Source organism: Carcharodon carcharias, chromosome 10 (genome assembly GCF_017639515.1).
Source record: "Carcharodon carcharias isolate sCarCar2 chromosome 10, sCarCar2.pri, whole genome shotgun sequence".
Classification (NCBI taxonomy): Eukaryota; Metazoa; Chordata; class Chondrichthyes; order Lamniformes; family Lamnidae; genus Carcharodon; species Carcharodon carcharias.
The window spans coordinates 65,376,858-65,398,822 of NC_054476.1; the positions used below are offsets into that span (position 1 = coordinate 65,376,858).

Sequence of the window (21,965 nt, forward strand, 5' to 3'; positions counted from 1 at the left end):
CTGCTGGCTCACCAAACTTCTCACAAAACAGCTGACCGCAAACAAAGATACTAAACTCTCAGACAAGTACAGTCATATTTGCAAATACCACATGGTGCGGCCATCATGTGATCAAGCATCCAAGAATGTCTCCAACAGAATTGAGAGCCCAGTCACAATAACACAATTGAATGTATCCATTAAAATACTTTCAATGCTTTTCTTAAGTTTCAAGCTTGGATTTGATCATTTTGACCAGAGTTGTTACTCTTATCTGGAGGTGCTTGTGTGTAGTCTGAGCATATGAAGCGTACAGAATTTTCCAGCATGCATCAATAACATTTAGTTAGCCAGATGGTGCCTTTCCCTTATTGAGTTGTTTTCATACTTGAATAGTGAAGTAAACAGCCTCTAATTATCATCTGATTTATCATATGTTTTGTTCATAGCTATTAGAATGTTTACACTTTCCAACTAAAGGTTGTCAGACACTCAGTGCACTCTACCACTACAGGGTCAAGAGTAAATAATATCAATTTCCTGTTGCCTTCCTTCTTTCCACCTACTTCCCTCCAAAAAAAAAAAATGGACAACACCCTTCAATGTAATAAACTGGGTCTTCTACAACCTCAATCTTCAACTGCTGAATGTTACTAAATAGGATCTCATGTAATCTCTTCCCACTCTTTTAGCCCAGGGGTTTCCAAATCACATTGCTTATTTATAACACAGGACACGGCATTTAAAAGATAACAAAAAGTCTTTATTAAATGGTATACATTTTACCTTCACTATAGTTCACTACTTGCACTTTTGCCTTCCCATCAAGCTTTAACTCATCCAAAACACTAAACTGCTCTTCCCCAGCCATCCTTCAGTTTAATATAATTAACTGCAAAATGTTAAACACAGGCATCCAGCCAAAGTAACTGCAGCTGTAGACATAAGATTCAGCTAAATAATGATTTTAAAATAATCTATTCAAAAACACGAACAGCCTTGGGATCAAACTAACTCAACATTAGTCATCTTCACTGCCTTTACCAGGTTTCACTCGAATGTTCATTCGGTTCCTCTTTCTTCCACTATGAAATATCACTGATTCATGCACCTTCTCCCCGGTAGTCCCTTGTTTCCCATCCTTTGCTGGTTCCTCTGCATATTTTTCATGCCACCATGTTTGCACATCTTCCACTTCCTTAATTTCACCATAATCTAGATGTGCCAAATCCACCTGCCCAGGGTCCTCTGGATTCAGTCCTGCCAACTTTGCCAGCTTCCTGACCACACCATGACCTTCCTGCTCTGTCCTGTCTACATCATCTACCCTGCTGCTTGTTGGTTTCGATGGCTTGGAGAATAGAATTTTTCCAGAAACACTATCAGACTCCTGACTAAAAGAGGAAGTGAAGCTTTCATCTAGGTCCACTGCAGATTTTTCTTTTCGCTGTTTCTTCAAGCTGTCCATGAACTCGAATGCCACTGCTGTATTCTTCTTACTGCTAGTTTCAGGAACATCCTCCAGGCTATACTTGGTCCAGCGTTCCGGATGGAGAAGGTAGTCTGGGACAGACTGTGCTTTTTTATATGAGTTACTGCTCTGCTTTCCTTTGGGAGGCTCCCCAGTAACCTGCTTCTTTGAGAAAGGATTGCTCTGATTTCCTGGAGGGGACACCCCTGTCACTTTTCTCTGAGGAGCTGGATTTGGTGGAAGCTTAAATTCTCCATCAATTATGCTGTTGTCCCTGGGCTGAGGTGCATCAAATTTTACTACATTTTCTAAACCATTGAATATATTCTGACTACGCAAAGAGAAGCCGGAACTAGTTCCCCGAAGCTGAAACAGTTGCAATGGAGGGCTGTTTCCAACAGTAGATAAAGAGTGATTTGACATGTAGTCACACTGTGGTTCAACCCCATCAGTAAGTGAATCATCTGGGGACCAGGAGTCTGGATCAGATTCACTAAGAGGTGACAAAGAATTGAATGACTGCAGATTGGTCTCCGAGTCAGTGTCACTGAGTGATACAGTATCACTAGGTAACCTGGTTTCATGATCAAGATCTTTTAGAAGCAAGACATCCGTGGAAATAATGTTGGTTTCTCCGTCAGCCATTTTATTGCAATAATGGGATGTCGTCTTCAGGTGGCACTGCAGCAAACAGTTGCTTCCAGATGTCCAGGGAGCTCACAGCCTGTTTAAAAAACACAGCAAAGTATACAATACAAAGCTCAGTAGTTAAAGGGACTTTAAGCAAACGAAAATGCATTCTTTGTAAAAGCTTATGTATTTAAAATAAGATTGACATATAAAATTAAAGTACCATCAAACCTGAAACAGAAACATTACAATGCAGTCATATCTGGATAATTCATACATATTAGGAACTCACTATTTTGTCACAGAGTAAAAACCAGTGTACTAGAGACATCAATTCATTATCAGTATTAAAAAATAAACTGGTAATTGATTATTAAAGTTACTCATCCAGAATAACTTGTAAATTTTGCTTTTATCTGAGCACTTCACTGAGAAACATTGTAACTGTGCTTAAGCTGGTGAACTTTTTAGCACCAATAAGTGGTTTAGATTTTTTGAACATGAATGATTCAGTGCAGCCAGCTAAGTAAAAGTGATTAAGTAGCTGCCAACATTCAGAATGACTGTAGGCATCTGAGTCAGTTCAGCAGGACACATTAACTATGTTCTAAAAATATCCACTATAAGCCCATTGACTCCCAGTTACCTCAACCACACTTCTTCCCACCCTGCTTCCTGTAAGGACCCTATTCCATCCTCCCAGTTTCTCCATTTTTGTCACATCTGTTCTGATGGTACAACCTTCTATACCAGTGTCTTCCTTTTCCTCAACCAAAGATTCCCAACACTCCCCACCTCACTGAGCTGACAAGCTCTCAGCTGTTTCCATTCCAATTTCCCACACTTCTGTTTGTGCCACCACTCCCACCTACTTGACCACAAAATAATCCCCTCTCCTTGTCTCCCATCCCACTAGCTTCCATGTTCGACAGATAATTCTCTGCCATTTCTCCACTTCCAGCGTGTTTCCATCATCGAACACACCTTTTCTTCCCCTCCAGAAGCATTCCAAAGAGACTGTTCCCTCTGCCACACTTTTATCCATTCCTTAATCACGTCCTCTCTTTTCCACAGCACCCCCTCATGCAAGTGCAGAAGATGCATCTATTCTTTTACCTTCTCTCTCCTTACCACCCAAGGACCCTAACACTCCTTCCAGGTGAAACAGTGATTTAATTGTATTTCTTTAAATTTTATTATACTGTATTTGCTGCTTACGAGGCACTCTCCTCTACACTGGGGAGACCAAAGAGATTGGATGACGGCTTTACAGAACAGCCCCAAACACTTTGCAAGCATGAGTGCAAGATTCTGGTTACCAGTCATTTTATGTCTCCTGTTTACACCCACTCTGACCTCTGCCTCCTAAACTATTCCAGTGAAGCTCAAAATAGGTTTGATGAACAGCACCACCCTCATCTTTTGATTTGGCACTTTACAGTCTTCCAGAAGCAATAGTGAGTTCAACAATTTCAGATTATAACATCTGCTCCTCTTTCTATTGTTTGTGGGTGACATCTGTTGTTGATTATTCTGTTTTTTCCCTTATAAACCTCCTTTAGGCCCACCTTTTTGTTTCTTTACTCACCTCATTTCCATCTTCTTTTGCCTCGCACCAACATCTCTTTTATCATTTAATCCCTATCACAGAGCTTCCTTTTTGTTTCCCTATTTTGACTCTGTACTTGCTTTAAATATGTTACATATTGAAAGACACTGAACTGGACCAGCCATATAAATACTGTGGCTACAAGAGGAGGTCAGAGGCTAGGAATCCTGTGGCGAGTAACTCACCTGCCAGCTCCCAAAGCCTGTCCACCATCTACAAGGCACAAGTCAGGAATGTAACAGAATACTCTCCACTAGCCTGGATGAGTGCAGATCCAACAACACTCAAGAAGCTTGATACAATCAAGGACAAAGCAATCCACTTGATTGGCACCCTATCCACAAACATTCATTCCCTCCACTACTGGCACACAGTGGCAACAGTGTGTATCATCTAGAAGATGCCCTGCAGGAACTCACCAGGGCTCCTTAGACACCAAACCCATGACTGCTATCATCTAGAAAGACAAGGGTAGCAGACACATGGGAACACCATGTCCTGGAAGATTCCCTCCAAGCAACTCACCATCCTGACTCGGAAATATATCCTTCACTGCTGCTGGGTCAAAATCCTGGACCTCCCTCCCTAACAGCACTGTGGGTGTACTTACACCACATGGACTGCAGCAGTTCAAGAAGGCAGCTCACCACAACGTTCTCAAGGGCAATTAGGAATGCGCAATAAATGCTGACCCAGCCAGCAATGCTCACATCCCATAAATGAATTTTTAAAAATTAACCTTTTCCCAATTCTGTTGAAAGGTCATTGATTCGAAACCTTAACTTTGTTTCTCTCGTCACAGGTGCTGCCAGACCTGCTGAATATTTTTCCCTTTTTCAAAGCTGTGCGTGCCCCCAATTTCATTTTATTCTTCGTCTCATCCGACGCCTCAACAAGAAACTTTTTCTCTTTCTCTCAAGTGCTAAGGAACGCAAGCTCCAACAACTCATCAACACCAACACCCATCCAGAACGCTCCACCCCTGCCTGTCCCTCTGTCCCCACCCCATCTTCCAATCCCAGCCCCGGCCGTGTATTCACTATAACCTCTGACCTTCCCCTCTCCGAAATTGAACGTTCAGTGCTCAGCAAAGGACTTAGTTTCATACCCTTACGCCCTCATCTTAATGAATTTCGGGCTCGGCACGATGCTGAACTCTTCTACCGCCCCTTCATCTCCGTGCTCACTTCTTTGGGCAGGAGTCCTCTACCCATTCAACGGATCCTTTTACCCACCTCCAATATTCTCCCTCCACTCGGACCCCTCCTTCTGGATTCTTACCTTCTCTTGATCTTTTCATTGAGAATTGAAGGTGTGACATTAGTCGTCTCAGTTTCTCTGCTCCTCTCACCCATTCTAACCTGTCTCTCTCTGAACTTACTGCACTCCGTTCTCTCAGGTCCAACCCTGACATTGTCATCAAACCCGCTGACAAGGGTGGTACTGTCGAAGGGTCATGAGGACTCGAAACGTCAACTCTTTTCTTCTCCGCCGATGCTGCCAGACCTGCTGAGTTTTTCCAGGTAATTCTGTTTTTGTTTTGGATTTCCAGCATCCGCAGTTTTTTTGTTTTTATATTGGTACTGTTGTTGTCTGGCGCACTGACCTCTACTTCGTGGAGGCTGAGCGTCAACTCGCAGACACTTCCTCCTACCTCTCCCTACCATGACCCCACCACTGAACATCAAGCCATTGTTTCCAGGACTGTCACTGACCTCATCTCCTCTGGAGATCTTCCTTCTACAGCTTCCAATCTGATAGTCGCCCAACCTCGGACAGCCCGCTTCTACCTCCTACCCAAAATCCACAAACAGGATTGGCCCGGCAGACCGATCATGTCAGCCTGCTCCTGCCCCACGGAACTCATTTCTCACTATCTTGACTCCCTTCTCTCTCCCCTTGTCCAGTCCCTTCCCACCTACATCCGTGATTCCTCTGACACCTTACGTCCCAACAACAATTTCCAGTTCCCTGGCCCCAACCACCTCCTCTTCACCATGGACGTCTAATCGCACCTACACCTCCATCCCCCAGCGGGATGGTCTGAGGGCTCTCTGCTTCCTCCGAACAGAGGCCCGAACAATCCCCTTCCACCACTACTCTCCTCCATCTGGCTAAACTTGTTCTCACACTGAACAATTTCTCCTTTAACTCCTCTCACTTCCTCCAAATAAAAGGTGTGGCTATGGGTACCTGCATGGGCCCCAACTATGCCTGTCTCTTTATGGGGTATGTGGAACATTCCTTGATCCAGCCCTACTCCCGGCCCCTCCCACAACTCTTTCTCCAGTACATCGATGATTACTTCAGTGCTGCTTCATGCTCTCATCGGGACTTGGAAAAATTTATTAATTTTGCTTTCAATCTCCACCCCTCCATCATTTTCACATGGTCCATCTCTGACACTTCCCTTCCCTTCCTTGACCTGTCTCAATTTCTGGTGATAGACCATCCACCAATATCCATTACAAGCCTACCGAATCCCACAGCTACCTCGACTACAGCTCCTCACACCCGCTTCCTGTAAGGACTCCATCCCATTCTCTCAGTTCCTTCGCCTCCGTCGCATCTGTTCTGATGATGCTACCTTCAAAAACAGTTCCTCTGACATGTCCTCCTTCTTCCTTAACCGAGATTTTCCACCCACGGTAGTTGACAGGGCCCTCAAGCGTGTCCTTCCCATCTCCCACGCATCCGCCCTCACGTCTTCTCCTCCCTCCCAGAAACCTGATAGGGTCCCCCTTGTCCTCACTTATCATCCCGCATTCAAAGGGTCATCCTCCGCCAACTCCAGCATGATACTACCACCAAACACATCTTCCTTTCACCCCCCCCGGTGGCATTCCGTAGGGATTGTTCCCTCCGTGACACCCTGGTCCACTCCTCCATCACCTCCTACTCCTCAACCCCCTCCTACGACACCTCCCCATGCAAACGCAGAACATGCAACACCTGCCCCTTCACTTCCTCTCTCCTCACCGTCCAAGGGCCCAAACACTCCTTTCTAGTGAAGCAGCATTTCACTTGCACTTCCCACAATTTAGTCTACTGCATTCGCTGCTCCCAATGCGGTTTCCTCTACATTGGAGAGACCAAACGCAGACTGGGTGACTGCTTCGCAGAACACCTTCGGTCTGTCCACAAGCATGACCCAGACCTCCCTGTTGCTTGCCATTTTAACACTCCACCCTGTTCTCTTGCCCACATGTCTGTCCTTGGCTTGCTGCATTGTTCCAGTGAAGCTCAACGCAAACTGGAGGAACAGCACCTCATCTTCCAACTAGGCACTTTACAGCCTTCTGGACTGAATATTGAGTTCAAAAATTTTAGATCTTGAACTCCTTACTCCATCCCCACCACCTTTCCGTTTCTTCCCCCTCTTTGTTTTTTCCAATAATTTATATAGACTTTTCTTTTCCCACCTATTTATATTATTTTTAAATGTATTCCACCTATCGTTTATTTCACCCCACCCCCACTAGAGCTACCTTGCTTGTCCTGCTGTCCATTCTTAATTAGCACATTCTTTTAGATAATACCACCACCTTCAACACCTCTTTGTTCTTTTGTTTGTGACATCTTTTGGTTATCTCCTCCTGTCACTGCTTGCTTGTCCCAACAAACCATTCCCCCCACCCCCCCCATCAAAACCAGCTTATATTTCACCCCTTTCCTATTTTTACTTAGTTCTGTTGAAGGGTCATGAGGACTCGAAACGTCAACTTTGCTCTTCTCCACCGATGCTGCCAGACCTGCTGAGTTTTTCCAGGTATTTCTGTTTTTGTTTTGGATTTCCAGCATCTGCAGTTTTTTGTTTTTATCTCTGCTGAGTATTTCCATCTCTCATTTCTTGAAAGTGACTATTCCTATGGCTGGGGGGTGGGGATGTACAGGATGTCACAGTTCTATAAACACCAAATGTCCTCTTTTACTCCTTTCAGGTCATCATTTTAGAGTTGCCATTAGCTATTTGACTATGGGAAAGGAGCAGTGAAATCACAGCCAAGTGAAATGTTGTCTTCACAATGCATCAACACATTGTTTGCATTTCAACAAGGATCATTGGAGAATAATCAAAGGTAGAGACACAGACTGATTTTAGCCCTGCTCCGTCCAATAACACAAAGAAATTGAGGTTTCCAGTAACAGTTTAGCTGAGATAACAAGCTTGCATAAACCAGGGATGGAACCCAGGAATTCCTGGTCTTATAAGGCAAGATCATTAGAAATAAGAGGAGTAGGCCATTCAGCTAAATGAACCTGCTCTCCCATTCAATAAGATCAAATCTGATCTGATTGTGGCCGGAACACCAATTTCCTGACTGTCCCCCATAACTCTCGACTCCCTTGTCAATCAAAAATCTAACAGCCTTGAATATATTCAATGGCCCAGTTTCCAGTGCTTTCTGGGAGAATTCCAAAGACTAATGACCCCCTGAGAAGAAATTCCTCATCTCCAGCTAAAATGGGAGACCCCTTACATTTAATCTGTGCCCCCGGTTCTAGATTCTTCTATAAGAGGAAACATCCTCTCAACATCAACCCTGTCAAGCCCCCTCAAAATCTTATACGTTTCAATAAGATCACCTCTCATTCTTCTAAACTCCAATGATACAGGCCCAACCTACTCAACCTTTCCTCATAAGACAATCCTTTGATTCCAGGAATCAGCCTTCTGAACTGCTTCCAATGCAAGTATATCCTTCATTAAGTAAGGAGACCAAAACTGTACACAGTATTCCAGGTGTGGTTTCACCAATGCCCTGTACAATTACAGAAAGACTTCCCTACTTTTATACTCCATTCCCCTTGTAATAAATGTCCACATTCCATTTGGCTTCCTAATTACTTCTTTTACCTGCATGCTAATTTTATGTGACTCATTTACAAGGACGCCAAGATCCAACTATATTGCAGCCTCTCTCCACTCCAATAATAATTTTCTATTCTTCCTGCCAAAGTGGACATTTCCCACATGATAATTCATCAGCCAAATTATTTCCCATTCACTTAACCTATCTATATCCCTTTGCAGACTCTTTGTATCCTCCTCACAACTTGTTTTCCTATCTGTCATTGTATCATCAGCAAATTCAGTTCCAAACAGTCGGCCCCTTCATCCAAGTCATTAATATAGATCGTAAATAGTTTTGGCCCCATCACTGAGCCCTGTGGCACTCCACTAGTTACAATTTGCTACTCTGCAAAGGCCCATTTAACCCATTCATTTAACCTGACTGTTTGTTTTCCCAACACCATGAGCTCTCATCTTCTACAGTAACCTTTTATGTGGCACTTTATTGAATGCCTTTTGGAAATCCAAGTACACTACCTCTACTTGTTTCCCTTTACCCACCCTTGCTTGTTACATTCTCAAAGAACTCTAATAAATTTGTCAAACATGATTCCCCTTTCACCAAACTATGTTGACTGCCTGATCGTATTATGATTTTCTAAATATCCTGTTACTACTTCCATAATAACAGGTTCTAGCATTTTCCCCAATTACATGTGTTAGACTAAGTAGCCGATATTTTCCTGCTTTCTGTCTTCTCCTTTCTTAATTGTGGTGTTACATTTATGGCAAGACACTAGGATACAGACCATCAAGTCTAGGGTACTTGTCAGACTTAAGTTCCATTCATTTTCCTAGTACTTTTTCCTCTGGTGATCGTGATTGTTTTAAGTTTCTCTCTTTTGCACCTGCTTTTCTCCTACCCTTGGGACACTTTCTGTGTCTTCTATTGTGAAGACAGATACAAAATACTTGTTCAAAGTCTCTGCCATTTCCTTGTTTCCCATTATTAATTCCCCAGTCCACCCTCGAAGGGACCAACTCTTACTGTCACTACTCTTTTCCTGTCTATATACTCGTAGAAACTTTTAGTCTTTATATTTCTTGCTAGATTTCTCTCATAATCCAATTTTTCTCATTTTTAAGTCAGCTTTTACTCGTTTCCAAAATTTTCCCAATCTACTGGCAGGCCACTAAGCTTTGCAGCATTGTACATACTTTCTTTCAATTTGATACCATCCTTAACTTCTTTAGTTAGCAATTAATGGTGCATACTTCTTGTACAGATTTCTTTCTCAATGGAATATATTTTTGTTGAAAGTTATGAAATATCTCCTTAAATATGTCTACCACTATGATCACTCTTACCTAGAGGATCCTTTAATATGGGGTTGTTTATTAATAGTCTCATTACATGTTACCAGGCCTAAAATAGGCTGTTGCCTGGTTGGTTTCAGAATGTTTTATTCTAACAAACTGTCCCAAATACATTCCATGGCTTCTTTCCTTTGCTATTTCTTATCTCCACCCAAACTGATACTACATTTTGATCCTCCGAATCAAGATCCTTTCTCACTACTGCACTGATCTCATCTTTGATTAACAGAGCTACTCCACCTACCTAGCCAGGGTTCAAGAGATCTCCTCTGGGCTGGAGAGGAATTTGCATTGGGTGGGCGGGGGTGATCCAGTTGCCATGGTCCACATAGGTACCAATGGCATAGGCAGGACTAGGAAAGAGGTTCTGCTGAGACAGTATGAGCAACTAGGGGCTAAATTAAAAAACAGAACCTCAAAAGGTAATGATCTCTGGATTATGAACTGAGCCACGAGCAAATTGCTGTAGGGTAAATAAGATTAGAGATGAATACGTGGCTCAAAGATTGGTGTCGGAGAAATGGGTTTCAATTCATGGGGCACTGGCACCAGTACTAGGGAAAGTGGGAGCTGTACCATTGGGACAGTCTACAAACCATGCTGGGAACCAGTGTTCTGGCGAGTTGTATAACTAGGGTCAGTAGAGGGCTTTCAGCTAAATGGTTGGGGGAACAGATCACATGAGAGGAAATATAGTAAAGGGAAACAACAAAGTAGTAGAGCAGGGCAGAAATGTGGGTAATAATTACCAGGGAGTGACAGGAAGGGACAGAACATACAAACATAAGAGGGATAAATTGTTAGCACAGATAGAGGTAAATATGTATGACCAGATAGGCAATACAGAGACCAAGGCTGGGATCTAAATGTTGAAGGCTATTTGGCCTATCAGAATGATAGGAAGCCAGGAAAAGATGGTGGGGTAGCTCTGTTAATTAAGGATGGCATTTGTTCAGGACTGAGAGACGACTTTAGCTTGAAAGATCAGGATGTAGAATCAGTTTGGGTAGCGATAAGGAACAGTAAAGGTAAAAGGTCACTTGTGGGAGTAGTTTATAGGCCCCCTAACAGTGGTTACATTGTAGGACAGAGCATACAGCAAGTAATAAATGAGACGTGTAAGAAAGGTACTACATTAATCATGGGTGACTTTAATCTACATGTAGATTAGGATAATCAGATTGGCAAAAGTAGCCTGGAAAATGGGTTTATAGTGTGTTTTTGGGACAATTTCTTAAAGCAGTACATTCTAGAGCCAACCATTCTAGAGCAGGTTATCTTAGATCTGGCAATGTGCAGTGAGACAGGATTAATCTAAAACTTAATGGTAAACGAGCCTCTAAGTGACAGCGATCACAACATGATAGAATTTCATGTTCAATTTGAAAGCAAGAATTGTGGGCCCATAACTAGAGTTTTAAACCTAAATAAAGGTGACAATGAGGGTACGAAGGCAGACACTGTACAAATCCAATTGGACAGACTTTAAGAACCAGCAAAGAATGACTAAGAAGATAATAAAGAGGCATAAAGTGGAATATGAGAACTAGCTAGTAATACAAAAACAAATAGTGAGAGCTTATACAGGTTTTTGAATAGGAAAAGAGTGACTAAAGCTAGTGTTGGTCCTCCAGCGAGTGAGTCTGGGGAATTGTTAATGGAAAACAAAGAAATGGCGGAGGTGTTGAAACAGGTGTTTTATGTCTGTCTTCACAGTGGAAGATTTAGAAAACTTCCCAAAGATAATGAAAATCAAGAGGTGATAGGGAAGGATGAACTTAAAACAATCACCAGGAAAAACTATTAGACCTAAAGGTTGGCAAGCACCCAGAGGCAGATCTGCATCCTAGGGTCTTAAAAGAAGTGAGGGTACAGATAGGAGCTGCACTGGTTATAATCCTCCAAAATTCAAGAAACTCAGGAATCATCCCAGTAGACTGGAAAATGCCTAATGTAACACCTTTATTCAAGAGGGATGCAGAAATCAGGAAACTTTGGGCGAGTTAGCCTAACATCTGTCATAGGGAAACCATTCTTAAAGAGAAGCAGAATACATAGAAAATCACAATGTGATCAGGCAGAGCTAACATGGTTTTGTGAAAGGAAAATCATGTTTACCCAATCTGTCAAAGATTTTTGACAAAGTAACATTCAAGGTGAATAAAGGGGAACCAGCAGGTGTGGTGGACTTGGATTTCCAAAAGGCATTTGATAAGTGCCACATCAAAGATTACTACACAAGATGGTGTAGATGGTCACATATTGGTCTTGATAAAGGATTGGTTAGCTAACAGGAAGCAGAGAATAGGGATATATGGGGCTTTTTCAGATTGGCAAGCTATAGCTAGTAGAATGCCACAGGGATCAGTGCTGGGTCCTCAACCATTTACAATCTATACCAATGACTTAGGTGAAGGGACCGAATGTATGGTAGCTAAATTTGCCAATGACACCAAGATAGGTAGGAAAGTAAGTTGTCAAGAGAAGGTAATTTTGGAAGGAATATTAGAAAAGTAGTACACTATTTAAATGGAGAGAGGCTGCAGAACGTGGTGGTACAGAGGGATCTGGGTGACCTGGTAAATGAATCACAAAGTTAGTAACCAAGTACAGCAAGTAATTAGGAATGCAAATGGAATGTTTGCATTTATTGCAAGAGGAATGGAATATAAAAGTGGGAAGTTTTACTGCAGCTGTACAGGGCTTTGGTGAGACCAAATCTGGAGTACCGTGTACAGTTTTGGTCTCCTTATTTGAAAAAATATAAATTGGTTTTAGAAGCAGTTCAGAGGAGGTTCATTAGACTTATTCCTGGGATGAAGGGCTTAACTTATTAAGAAAGGTTGAAAGGGTTAGGCCTATACCCATTGGAGTTTATGAGAACGAGGTGTGATCTTATTGAAACATATAAGATCTTGAGGGGACTGGAAGGGTGAATACCAGGAGGATGTTTCCTCTTGCGGGGGAAACTAGAGCTTGGGGACATAGTTTAAGAATAAGAGGTCTCTCTTTTAAGACAGAGTTGAGGAGAAAATTGAATGTAATGGCTATCATATACTCATTAATTTCTATTTGTGCTATCAAGTCACCCATCTTGTTACAAAGGCCCCATGGATTCAGAAAAGGAGCCTTTTTTAAAAACCATTTTTCCCTGTTCTGACTTTATTTGCTGGTGCACTCATGTTTGTACACTCTGTCCCTTCCTGTCACATGCTGGTTATCATTACACATATCGCTACAATGCACTATTGCCTCTTCTCTTTAATTTCCAAATCTCTCATGGGAGTACCCTCCCCACCCCCAATTTAGATTAAAGCCCTCTCTACCACCCTGGTTATACAGTTTGCCAATACATCACTCCCAGTGTAGTTCAGGTGAAGGCCATCCCAATGGTACAGGTTCCTCTTTCCCCAGTACTGGTACCAGTGTGTTTTCCCACACCAATCTTTGAGCCACTCATTCGACTCTCTGATCTTATTTACCTCATGCCAATTTGCCTGTGGCTCAGGGATCCAGAGATTATTACCTTTGTCGTTCTGCTTCAGAATTTAGTTCCTAGATGCTCATGCACCCTTAGCAGAACCTCTTTCTTATTCCTCCCCATGTCATTGCTACCCATGTGGACCACAGCAACTGGATCCTTCCTCTCCCACTCCAAGTTCCTCTCTAGTCCTGAGGAGACACCCTTAATCTTGGCACCAGGCAAGCAATACAGCCTTCAGGACTTGCTATCTTGGCTGCAGAGAACAATGTCTATCCCACTAACGATACTGTCCCCTACTACAACTACGTCTTTTAGTCCCCCTAACTTGAATGGCCCCCTGCATCACGGTGCCATGGTCAGTTTGTTCAGTCCTTGTACCTCAGTACCACATTAGAGGGTATTTTTACACATTGAACTACCAAGCTAGTCCAAATGTGCCTTTATGGTAACATGCTGAGAATAATAAGGCAGCAGTTATTTTTTTAGAAAATTGAACTTCATCATAAACTCAGCTGTTTAGTTTAGCCCCAGACTTGCTTCGGTTTTTGCTGAAATTCAGGAACATGAAAAACACATTTATATTTTGTGAGCAGTATTTGAACGTCACTGCATGAATACTGTTCTACTTGAACAGAGAAGAAAGATGCTTTAAAAAGTAGCTAATCAGTCCTGGAAATGAAACACTTTGCATTTTGGCACTGCTGGCCATCAAACACTTTGGGGTTAAATATAAAATAATTGGACATAAAGCATTATATGCCATTCCCCAACACCATTAGCATTCTCTACTATGCCACTGTGTGTATTTTTGTTCTTTTCCAACATCAGTCTGAGTGAGATTGCCAATTAATATCACATTAGAGGCTTTTTGGTGCTATGAACTAAAATGAGACCAAATTCATTTTATAGAAGTTCCTTATTCCCAGCTGACGTAGAACAATTTCATCCCATAACTACAGGCTGCATTTCAGTCTAAGTCCCAGAAGTGATGGGTGAGTGCCTAACTCACTGTGCCATGCAGTCACCCCCAACTTCTTCTATTCAGATCCCTTCTTGGCTGAGATGTTGGCCAGACTGCCTACTACTCAGCCTTTAATAATTCCTTTCTGTGGTGGGTAATAAGGTAGCAAGTGGAGCAACATTATTCTTATAAGATTTAAGAAAAACCTTTTACTTCAGCCTCCTCCCTACACGCAGGCAAAACCCACCTATTCTTTACCCGATGAGACTTTGTCTACCAATGAAAGTTATGTAAAATATGGATAATATTCAGGTGGGAAATAACTAATATGGTTCAGTTTTCAACAAAGTAACTAAGAGAACTGATGAGAGTAATGTGGTATGGATGGACTTCCGCAAGGCCTTTGATAAAGGGTCACATAACAGGCTTGTCAGCAAAGTTGAAGCCAATGAAATAAATGAGATAGTGGCACCATGGATGTGAAGTTGGCTAAGTGACATGGAAGAAAGAGTAGTGGTGAATAATTTTTCAGATTGGAGGAAAGTACATAGTGGGATTTCCCGAGGGTTAGTAAGAGGATCACTGCTTTTCTTGATCTATATTAATGACTTTGACTTGGGTATGCAGGGCACAATTTCAAAATTTGTAGATGACATGAAACTTGCAATTATTGTGAACTTTGAAGAGGATAGTGATAGACTTCAAGAGGACATAGACAGGCTGGCGGAATGAATAGACATGTAGCAGGTGAAATTTAATGCAAAGAAGTGTTAAATAATATATTTTGGTAGGAAGAATGCAGAAAAGCAATAAGGGTACAATTCTAATGGGGGTGCAGAAGCAGAGGGACCTGGGGATTATGAGCATAAATCGTTGAAGGTGGCAGGACAGGTTGAGAAAACGTTTAAGTAGGTATACAGGCTTTATAAACAGAGGCAGAGAATACAAAAGCAAGAAACTTATGGTGAACCTTTGTAAAACATTGGTTTGGCCTCAACTTACATCTTGTGTCCAATTTTGGGCATCACACTTTATGAAGGATGTGAAGGCATCAGAGAAGCTGCAAAAAAGATCTACGAGAATAGTTCTGGGGGTGAGAGACTTCAGGTATGAAGAGAGGCTTTGGTTAAGAGGATAGATTGGCGAAGCTGGGAATGTTTTCTTTAGAGAAGGTTGAAGGGAGACTTGAAAGAGGTGTTCAAAATTATGAGGGGTCTGGACAGAATAGATAGGGAAAAACTGTTCCTACTGGCCAAGAACTAAAGGGTGCTAATTTAAGGCAATTGGCAAAAGAAGCAACAATTAGATGAGGTAAAAGTTTTTGTACACAGTGAGTGGTTAGGATCTGGAGTGCACTGCCGATGAGTGTGGTAGAGGCATTCTCAATCGTGGCTTTCAAAAGAGAATTCGATAATTATCCGTAGAGAAAAAATTTGCAGGGCTATGGGGAAAAGGCAGGGAAATGGAACTGAGTAACTCTTACAGAGAGCCAGCACAGACACCATAGGCTGAATGACGTTCTCCTGTGCTGTAACCATTCTATGATTCTATTTTATGCAGTAACATGCTGCAATTTGCATTTTGAATAGTGAGATAACAAAAAATACTTGTGTCACATCTGTCACAAATTCTAAAGAATATTTCAACCATTACTAATTGATGATTTAATGTGTGCAAATGTTGTATATCCCAAAGGATATCCTCCAGATTCCTAGAATACAGGTACTCTTGACAATTTGATAAATCAAAGATCATATTGTATTCAATTAGATCATGCAGCAAGGAAAGGGAGACGAAACTTGAGTTGGATCAGAGGATGTTGTATCAAAGCCCTGATAGAGGGATCTATGTAAAGATCTGTTACACCACTAGCAGTTTTTGGAATTACTTTTTTAACCCAATGTTAAATCAGTACAAAGCTATAATTTGTTTGATGATACAACCATTTAGTTTTGAGACAGATAAGGCACTACCACACTGTTCCCTACAGTATCAATCAGAGGGGAAACCTATGATCAATGCTTACTTTGTTCTGAGACTGGACTAGTTTTCCTTCTTCTCGGTCTGTCAAAGCTACCAGCGTTTTGAGCTCACACACCCTGTAAAAGAAAGATCAAGAGCCCTCAGGTTAGTGCTTTTAGTTGTTACTTCCCTTCTACATCAGCTGCAGCTATGGCTCAGAAATTAAGATTAAAATAACTTTTTTTTTGAACTTCTGATATTTTCCATTGCTTTTTGCAGTTTCAACCATTAATATCCACCTAAATCATCATTTTGAGGTAGATATTAAAGATTTCAGGACACTATTCCAAGCAGAGCATATAATTATCCCACAAATTGGGCATCCACATTTTCTTCAATGAACACCATCAAAAGCCAACTAACTGGTCATTCATCTCATTGCTGTTTGTTTTCTTATGCATGACATTTATTTCATGTCACTGACAGTGTAGTACATTGTATGTCAAGTGCTTTGGGATGGAAATAACGTAGGATGATTTCTTAAATAAAAACAGAAAGTGTGAGAAATATGGTCCTTCATAGATGTAGCAGCATCTGGGGAGAGAGAAACAGAGTTAACGTTTTATGTCGATGACCTTTTCATCAGCACTGAACACAGCATAATTTTCTCATGTTCTTAGGAAGGCATAAATAAAAGGTGGCATGACTGGTTGGGTTGATGCAAAAGATCCCATGGCATTATTTCAAAGAACAAGGGAATTAGTCCTGTATCCTGGCCAATATTTATCCCTTAATGAAAATCAAAAAAAATGATTATCTGGTCATTATCACATTGCTGTTTGTTGAACCTTGCCGTGTGCAAATTGGCTGCCACATTTCCTACATTACAAGTGACCACACTTCAAAAACAACTTCATTGACTATAAAGCGCTTTGAGACATTTGGTGGTCATGAAAAGCACCATATAAATGCAAGTCTTCCTTTACTTCTTTCCCTATCTCCTCATGTTCCCATCGCCCAGTCATGCCACCTTTCATTTATGCCTTGTTAAGAAGTGTGTCCCATCTGTACCCAAATGCATCAATACTCCTCTGACACTCTACCCTTCTGTCACTGTCCCAGGCATAAATTGTGCTTGCATAAACCTACAGCTACCTTGACATTCTCCAGAATGTCAATTAAGCTATCTGCCCTGCCTCATGAGCAAGAACCCAAACTATCCCATCCTCCTATCTTGCTGAACTTCTTACCCAACCATCCACTCGCCAGGGGTCTAACCTTGCCAACCTCCATCCTATCCAAACCTTGGACTCTGGCAGCAGTTAGCAATCACCATCCTGCTCCACACTGCCCACCGAGAATGTCCATTCATTTGCAAACCCTGTCTTTGCCAAGCAATGATTTTGTTGGCTTTGACTGTGGTGTAGAGACAGTGACACCTTGCTGAAATTTTCCTCGACTTGATATGCCCAAATCTGGTGATGATATGCTGGTGATATGACATGTATTGCCAAATTATATTTTTGCCTTTGTCCTTACTCTTCTGGTACTTTCTTTTTCTTCCAGCTTCTCAATTTGTTCCATCTCTTTCACCTCTCTTTTCAAATCATTTTTGCCCAAGAATCTCCAAGCCCCCAAGATATGTTCCTTTCTTTCCTTCCTCAGCCTATGCACTAAGCAATTACTTGTTTGTGATGATTTCAATCTTCAAAGCTCCCTGTGCTTCCCCCACTCCTCTGAACTCGCTAACCTCCCGTTCTCCCTAAACTACTCCCTCCATATAAATAATTCCACCTATATTTATGGTACTCCCTTGACTTTGCCACATCTTAGTAGTGGAGAGGATGTTTCCTCTTGGGGGAGAATCTAAAGCTAGGAGGTCACTGTTTAAAAATAAGGGGTCGCTCATTTAAGACAGAGGTGAGGAGAATTTTTTTCTCTTAGAGGATTATGAGTCTTTGGTGCTCTCTTCCTCAATAGGAGGTGGAAGCAGAGTCTTTGAATATTTTTAAGGCACAGCTAGGAAGATTCTTGATTAACAAGGGGGGTGCAAGGTTATCAGGGGTAGGCAGAAATGTGGAGTTGAGATTACATTCAGATCAGCCATAATCTTACTGAATGGCAGAACAGGCTTGAGGGGCTGAGAGGCCTAACTCCTGCTCCTAATTCATATGTTTGTTTCTCCAGCAACCACTCTAATCCATGGCAAAACCATTTCCAAAACACTTCCTTGTATCCCTTGCCACCCATATCCCATAACCCCTTCTCAATCCCCCTTCATTTTGTGCCCATCCCTGGAAAATACTCTCTGTCAAATCATTTATAAGTGTAATTTCAAATGGTGGTTGTGGGGCTGGGGGTTGGTTGATTTCCAAAGGTAGATAAGGAATTATATTCAGTGAGCAACTAAACCCTATTAAAGAACCTTCCAACCATATTTAATTCCCCCATTACATAGATAGTTAGTTAATCTCCAACTGGGATAATAGGAGGGCTACCACAATTGGCTACTCTGTTTGAAGAAAAGAGCTAGCTAGAATTTCTACTCCTGATTATGATTAGTTTACCCTGCTGGAGATATTAGTTCAGAGTAGCATCAGGTTTAGTTGTGATGGCCGCTCAGTGGAATTACCCTAATCAGTTATTAAGAAGTAGTAACTGAAATCCATTGTTAAGAATGTAGTAGCAAAACATTTAGAAAATCATAGTATAATCAGGCAGAGTCAACATGGCTTGCAAAAATGAAAACATGTTTCACAAATTTATTAAAGTCCTTCGAGGATATAACAGGCAGGGTGGATAAAGAGGAACCAATAGATGCAATGTATTTGGATTTTCAAAAGGCATTCAATAACGTACTACACAAAATGTTACTAAAATAAGACTCATGGTGTTAGGTGTAATATATTAGCATGGATAGAGGATTGGCTGACTAAGGGAAATAGAGCTTTCAGATAAATGGGTCATTTCAGTTTAGCAAACTGCAACTATTGGGGTGCCACAGGGATCAGTGCAGGTGCCTCAACTATTTACCTATATTAATATCTTAGCAAAGGGACCAAGTGTATAGTAGGCAACTTTGATGATTATACAAAGTAAGAGACAAGTTATGAGGAGGACACAAAGTCTGCAAAGAGATATAGATAGGTTAAATGAACGGGCAAAGCTTTGGCAGATGAAGCATTGGCCTAACCATCTTCAGCTGCTTCATCGATGATCTTCCTGCCATCATAAGGTCAGAAGTGGGGATGTTCGCTGATGATTGCAATATGTCTAGCACCATTTGGAACTCCTCAGATACTGAAGCAGTTCATGTCCACATGCAGCAAAACCTGGACAACATTCAGGTTTGGGCTGACAAGTGGCAAGTAACGTTCATGCTGGGCAATGACCATTTCCAACAAGAGAGAATACAATCACCACCCCTTGACATTCAATGGCATTACCATTGCTGAATCACCCACTATCAACATCCTGGAGGTTACCATTGACCAGAAACTGAGCTAGACTAGCCATATAAATACTGTGGCTACAAGAGCAGGTCAGCGACCAGGAATCCTGTGGCGAGTAACTCAACTCCTGACTTCCCAAAACCTGTTCACAATCTACAAGGAACAAGTCAAGAGTGTGATGGAATACTCCCCATTTGCCTGGATGAGTGCAGCCCCAACAACACTCAAGAAGCTTAACACCATCCAGAATAAAGCCTGCTTGATTGGCACTCCATCCACAAACATTCACTCCACCTACGACCAATGCACAGTAGCAGCAGTGTGTACCATCTACAAGGTGCACTGTAAAAACACATCAAGGCTCCTCAGACAGCACCTCCCAAACCCACGACTGCTACTATCTAGAAGACAAGGGCAGCAGATAGATGAGAATACCACCACCCAGAAGCCACTCAGCATCCTGACTTGGAAACATGTCGCTGTTCCTTCACTGCTGCTGGGTCAAAATCCTGGAACTCTCCTCTCTCTCTCTCTCTCTCTCTCTCCCCCCCCCCCCAACAGCACTGTGGGTGTACCTACACATGGGCTGCAGCAGTTCAAGAAGGTAGATCGCCACCACTTTCTCAAGGACAATCACAGATGCACAATAAATGCTGGCCCAGCCAGTGAAGCCCACATCCCATAAATGAATTTAAAAGAATAAAAAATAATGTGGGGAGATGTGAGGTTAACTAATCTGTTAAGGAGAATAGAAAAGCAAAATAGCATTTAAATGGAGAGTTCAAAATGCTCCAGGACAGAGGGATCTGGGTGTCCTTGTACATGAATCACAAAAAGTTAGCATGCACATACAAGTAATTAGGAAGGCAAATGAAATAAAAACAAAAAAACTGCGGATGCTGGAAATCCAAAACAAAAACAAAGTCAGAATTACCTGGAAAAACTCAGCAGGTCTGGCAGCATTGGCGGAGAAGAAAAGAGTTGACGTTTCGAGTCCTCATGACCCTTCAGCAGAACTGGATGAAATGTTGGCCTTTATTGCAAAAGGGATGGAGTACAAAAGTAGGGAAGTCTTGCCACAACTTTACAGGGTGTTGGTAACACCACAGAAAGAGTATACTGTGGTCTCCATATTTAAGGTGGGATATACTTGCATTGGAAGCAGTTCAGAGCAGGTTCACTAGGCTGATTACTGGGTTTAGGGGTTGTCTTTATGGAATGATTGAGCATCTTGGACCTATACTCATTGGAGATTAGAAGATTAGAGGTGATTTTATTGAAACATAGAAGATTCTGAGGCGTTTGATAGGGTAGATGCTGAGAGAAGAAATCTAGAACTGGGGGAGGGGGTGTTAATCTTTGGAAGTTTCTACCCGAGACCAGTGGAAGCAGTCACTGAATATATTCAAAGCTGAGTTGGCCAGATTTTTGATCTACAAGGGAATCAAGGGTTATGGGGTGGATGCAAAAAAGTGGAGGTGAAACCATGATCAGAACAGCCAAGATCTTATTGACCGGCAGAGCACGTTGGAGGGGCTGTACTCCGGCTTATATTTTTTACGCTTTTACGTTTATGTTCTGCCAATACTCAGTGTTAAGATTCTTTTGTGAAGAATGGTATTTCCTTAAGATACCCAAAGGCACGAATGTTCAAAAGATAATGGCCTAGTGTCCTTTATATGTATACAAGTGTAATTGTCACAATACATTATAAAAAAGTTTCCCAGATTAGGTTTTCCAGACTTTTTTCCCCTAGGACGATTCTATCGCGTAAAGCGCGTAAAGATGGTGGACGGTGCGTGCAGAAGTCGCACCTCTCCCCCGCTCCGCAATACTCACAGATTCCGAGTGGTGGACAGAATACTGTTTAACTCTAAAAGGACGACGGATCTATGTTCATTGAACTGTGGCTCCGAGTCCATATCCCTCTCGTCTCGATGCGGCCTGGTTCCCAGGTATCAATCTGGTCGCTGCCGTACCTACTCCCACCTCTGTCCCACACACTCTCCGCGGCCCACTGACCCACAACAATCCTGTGCTGCACAGTGCATGCCGGGAGTGGTAGTCCGGTGGCCTCTGCCTCCCGCTGCCAGTGGGCGGCCCCTCCAAGCCCAAGAACTACAACTCCCACAATCAACCATCCCCGACATGTCAGCAACTGAAAGCAGCGGGGCTGCAGACCGGCGATTAGCTGCTGCTTCGACGAATTAAGAGCCGGGGTGTGTGGCGCTATCCAATCAGAGTG

At 42.2% G+C, this 21,965-nt stretch overlaps 1 protein-coding gene across 1 annotated transcript; it reads right to left on the reverse strand.

Annotated features, from left to right (window-relative positions):
- Positions 1-720: 720 nt before the first annotated feature.
- On the reverse strand, positions 721-21,769 carry tssc4 (tumor suppressing subtransferable candidate 4). Its single transcript, XM_041198201.1, has 3 exons — positions 21,560-21,769; positions 16,333-16,405; positions 721-2,174 (listed from the first exon to the last, which is right to left on the reverse strand). The coding sequence occupies exon 3, from the start codon at positions 2,093-2,095 to the stop codon at positions 1,001-1,003; it is 1,095 nt and encodes a 364-aa protein (XP_041054135.1). The 5' UTR covers positions 2,096-2,174; positions 16,333-16,405; positions 21,560-21,769; the 3' UTR covers positions 721-1,000.
- Positions 21,770-21,965: the final 196 nt, after the last annotated feature.